Source organism: Ananas comosus, linkage group 4 (assembly GCF_001540865.1).
Source record: "Ananas comosus cultivar F153 linkage group 4, ASM154086v1, whole genome shotgun sequence".
Taxonomy (NCBI): domain Eukaryota; kingdom Viridiplantae; phylum Streptophyta; class Magnoliopsida; order Poales; family Bromeliaceae; genus Ananas; species Ananas comosus.
In genome coordinates, this window is record NC_033624.1 from 6,051,824 (window position 1) to 6,056,555 (window position 4,732).

The window sequence follows — 4,732 nt, forward strand, 5'->3', positions numbered from 1 at the left end:
ATGTATATACATATATCTCTCCTAATTGCACAATTGCAATAGGACTGACTCCTCTACAAACATCTATGGGTGAATTTTGGGTTTTAAATTGTGAATATGAGGGACTAAATTGTAATTTTTATAATTTGTGAAAAAGGGTACTGTGTGCGATGGTGTTATTATTTCATGTGAGAAATTTTAGAATTTTTAGGAGTGGAAGGACTCATGTGAAACTAGACTCAGAGTAGAACATGTGGGTTAAATCTCATGAAATTCTGAGAATTCTATGAATCACAACACCAATTTGAGTTTAGAGAGAGGAAATCGATCAGGGGATACCAAACAAGGCCAACTTTAATTTATCTTGTCTAATAGTATTAAATGACCCTTAATACCAAACAAGCCCAAAGTTACAAAAAGAGTAAAATACTTGATTGTTATATATATACTAATTAACATTTAGTAAACTGTAGGCTAATAACTGTGAGCTTGGTTTGAAAGTGTACGAACTAATTTAGTATCTAACCAACATTAATTTAAGGATTTAATATGTAATTAATTCCAGAAAAGAACAACAAACTTACCCCTTCACTTTCTTAATTACTTTTTCTCACTCATACTCTTAAAAGAACAAAAAGAAGGATTGCACAATCAGAAAGATAAGCAAAGCCAAGGACCCATGAAAGGAGCTGACCAATCTACTTTGGGGTGTATGAAAGTAAAGATAGAATACTCCATCATATCCCTTTGTACTCAAGCAATTAAGTTTTAATGCATAAATTCAAAAAAAGTTTAAAAACCCAAAACCCAATAATTCGATAAAAGAAAAGAAAAGAAAAGAAAAGAAAAAATATCCTTTAATAAACCAGAAAAGTTAAAATTACTCCATCCACCTCTTCACTTTTCCTAAGGTCAGATGCTCAGCAAGTCTAACCTGTTTTCTATTATACCAAACCGCCACACACCACCTCCCAAGGGTGGGTTTCATATATATTCGTCTTCTTCTTCTTTCCCAATCCTTGCTCTTTTTCCATCACACCAAATTCCCCCACACAAGAGAACAACAAGCCAAGAGAAGAGAAGATTCTAAACAGGAGAAGAGAGAAGTAGATTTTTACTACCACAGGAGAGAGAGAGAGAGAGAGAGAGAGAGAGAGAGAGAGAGAGAGAGAGAGGATTATGGCTGATGATCTCCATACAGCAGGGATATGCAGTGGAAGAGGGAGCTGGTGGATGAACTCAGCGAGGAGCAGCGCCGGACTCGATGGTCAGATTGCGATCTCCTCGACGTCGATAGCCGACATCGATGCAAGAGGGTCGACCTTCAGTTGGTCGGCGGGCGAGAGCAAGTCGCGGTCCTGCGAAGAGTCCACTGGCTCGGCCTCTGCCGGAAGCTCAATAACCTTCCAAGACACCCACTTAAATCCCTCCATGAACTGGAATGAAACCCTACTGTAAGTGATCTTCTTTCTTTGTATATATGCGTTTAGAGAGATATATACATATACATATATATAGAGAGAGAGATATATAGGGTTTTTCTTTTTTTTTCCTTTGAGAAAATTATCTATATATTTTGATTGATGGGTTCGGCAGATTCCTACTTCACCTTTACTGAAAATAACAGGTAAGGTGTATGCGAAATTTAACAAAAAGATTTAAGTGTAAGATTCAATTTTGTAGAATTGCACTTGCCAAATCTACATGATATGTTGCATGCTTAACATATATATATGAACTCTTATTTCCGTGAATTTTATATATGATGGAGAAGCAGCGGCGGAAAAGCTGATACAAGAATTCAAGCCATGCACCAAGATGATCTAAGCAAAAGGCCCTATTGGCATGACGGACTGTTGATAGACTCGTATCGAGCTCACGTTGGTGTCGAAGAATCCTCCACAAATTTATTCAAGGAGATTAACCATGGAAAAAATTTCCTCCTGGACAAACATCTGTTGAATTCAAGTAACGAAGCTTCCGCTTCCTTTGGAAGCCCTTCTAGATTGCTCCAAACCTTTATCACTAGCGAGGCGAATCCTCCACTTTCGATTTATGGAAACCCATATCTACATCATCAGAGTTCGACGGCTACGGCTTCTCATGAGAGCTTAAGTGAGCTTTTGCAGCCCTCATGGACAAAATTCTCTCAGTTGGTTAAGCCTTCACCATTAAAGAATCAGTTGCAGTTCTCCAATAGCACTCCCTTTTGGAACCCTTCTTCTACTGCTATGAATGAAGTGAGTTCAGGGTTTTACCCCTCCGTGCCTTCGCAGTTCATCTCACAGCAGAAACCAAGTTACAGCAATCTCATAGTGAAGGAGAAATCTTTGGTACCGTATTCTTTCTTTTTTTTTTTCATGATTTTTAGGGTTTTACTTGTGTTCAACTCAATTTAGTGATGCAACTCAGCAACTCACAATCATGTATGTAGTTAAATTCGGAACAAGTTCAAGACTCATGCTCATCTGCAAAAAAGAAAAGCAGCAGTGGTGATGATCATCAACCCACGTTTAAAAAGCCTCGAATCGAGACCCCGTCGCCATTACCGACCTTTAAAGTACGACACTATCTGCTTGAGATCTTTATAATCTATAGCAGTTTGATATCTCACTTTCTTCTTTGCTTCTTTCTGTTTAAGCTTTCATGATAGCTTTTTTGAGCTCATTGTTTGGATATGTAGGTGAGGAAAGAGAAATTAGGGGACAGAATCACTGCGCTCCAACAGCTGGTTTCTCCTTTTGGAAAGGTATCTCATATATCCTTTAAATGATCACTCTCACTCTCTCTCTCTCTCTCTCTCTCTCTCTCTCTCTCTCTCTATATATATATATATATAAGAGATAATTTGTTGGCTTATGTTCTAGATCCTTTTGTGTTTGCAATTAAATGTTTATTAAGCTTCCAATATGTATAGAACTGAATCTTTCCTTCCAACTTTATTATTTCAGACTGATACAGCATCAGTTCTTCATGAAGCCTTTGAGTATATTAAGTTCCTTCATGAACAAGTGAGTGTAAGTATCTCTACTAGTTTTATATATATATATATATATATATATATAGAAAAAATAGCCAATATCGAATTGTATTTAATAATATCTGTTTCTTAACTGCAGGTTTTGAGCACACCATATATGAAAAATGAGGATCTCACGCAGCACCAGCAGGTACAAAGCTCTTCAACCTGCACTCACTTAACTACTTACTAATATAAATGTTAGTTTCATACACAATGAAGAACTTGGCTATAAAAGTTAATGTTTTAGGGTTTGGAGAGGTTGAACGATGGCGAGGGACCGAAACAAGACCTTAGAAGCCGAGGTTTGTGTTTGGTTCCGATTACGAGCACTTATCCGGTCGCTACCGAGACTGTCGCAGAATTCTGGCACCCTACCTTTGGAGGAAGCTTCAGGTAGTGGGGTAAGGGCTCTGAGGAAAAAGATTGGATTACAACTTTTTTATTATAAAGAAGCAAAATTCAATGGTTGTTGTTAAAGAAGTGGGAGATCAATCAAGAGTGACAGAAAATGCATATATTGTTTGTAAAATTATAGTTATTTGCAGGGAGAAAAGCAAAACCCTAACATAGGAAAGATAAGGAAATGAGGTGGCCCTTCAAAGACAGGAATTGTTGGGACAGCTATATACAAGGAGAATGTTGTGAGGTAGGTCATGGTGTATAGAGCTTTAGAAAGAATGTTCAATATATAATTAATGTTGTTGTATTTTATTGATTAAGAGGTGGGTCAAAGAATTAATGGGAACAGTTGCTGAATTTGGTAAAGCAAATAGTAGGGATTAGCTCTAAATATATTTATAAATGTCAGATATATAGAGGTCTAGACATAGCAATGATATGATATTTCAAACTATGCTAGAAAAATTTTACAACCAAATTCAATGATCTTTTTGAATTTTCGGACCTAATTTAGATGTAAACAAAGTGTAGTAGTAAAACTAATACAAATATTTAAGTATGGAAGAAATAATTAAAAAAATAGGACAAATTATTAGAGATTAGTTTTGGAGGTGGGGGCTAGAGTTAGCAGCTAAATTTAGCAGGAGAGAAATGATCATCTGTCTTTTGTTGGATGTGTGTACTTTAGTTTAATTAAGGGGCTTTTTTTGCAAATAGCCCCCTTACAAATTTTTTTTTTAAAATTGGCCCTGTCAAAAATTTATTTGCAAAAATGGCCCTGGCTCCGCCACGCAAGCGCCACGTCAGCGCCACGCGGGCGGGGCTGGGCCAGATGGTTAAGTTGAACATGGTGAACCATTCACCGTGTTCAATACAAAGTTTTTGTATTGGACACGGTTAATAATTCACCGTGTCCAATACAAAATAGCAAGACCGAAATATTTGTATTGGACACGGTGAACCATTCACCGTGTCCAATACAAATAATTGGACACGGTGAATGGTTCACCGTGTCTAATACAAATACCTCCAACTTAGCCATTGTTGGGGTATTTGTATTGGACACGGTGAACCATTCACCGTGTCGAATACAAAAATCTTGTATTGAACACGGTGAATGGTTCACTGTGTTCAACTTAAACATCTGGGCCCGCCCTGCCCGCGTGGCGCTGACGTGGCACTGACGTGGCAGGGGCAGGGCCATTTTTACAAATAATTTTTGGACGAGACTATTTTTACAAATAAAATTTGTCAGGGGGCTATTTGCAAAAAAAAGCCTTTAATTAAGGGCCGGCACCTTTTCTTTTTCTTTTTCTTCTCCCAAAAAAAAAA

The 4,732-nt window shown here is 37.5% G+C and overlaps 1 protein-coding gene across 3 annotated transcripts; it reads left to right on the forward strand.

Annotated features, from left to right (window-relative positions):
* LOC109708516 (transcription factor bHLH112-like) lies at positions 894 to 3,746 on the forward strand. 3 transcript variants are annotated; one of them, XM_020230300.1, is made up of 7 exons: positions 894 to 1,433; positions 1,754 to 2,312; positions 2,414 to 2,539; positions 2,663 to 2,728; positions 2,931 to 2,990; positions 3,099 to 3,149; positions 3,249 to 3,746. In XM_020230300.1, exons 1-7 carry the CDS (start codon positions 1,159 to 1,161, stop codon positions 3,396 to 3,398), a joined length of 1,287 nt encoding a protein of 428 aa, XP_020085889.1. In that variant the 5' UTR covers positions 894 to 1,158; the 3' UTR covers positions 3,399 to 3,746. The 3 variants fall into 3 exon arrangements, with proteins under 3 accessions (XP_020085889.1, XP_020085887.1, XP_020085888.1); XM_020230298.1 differs by having other exon boundaries at positions 896 to 1,433; positions 2,931 to 2,996; XM_020230299.1 differs by having other exon boundaries at positions 899 to 1,433; positions 1,757 to 2,312; positions 2,931 to 2,996.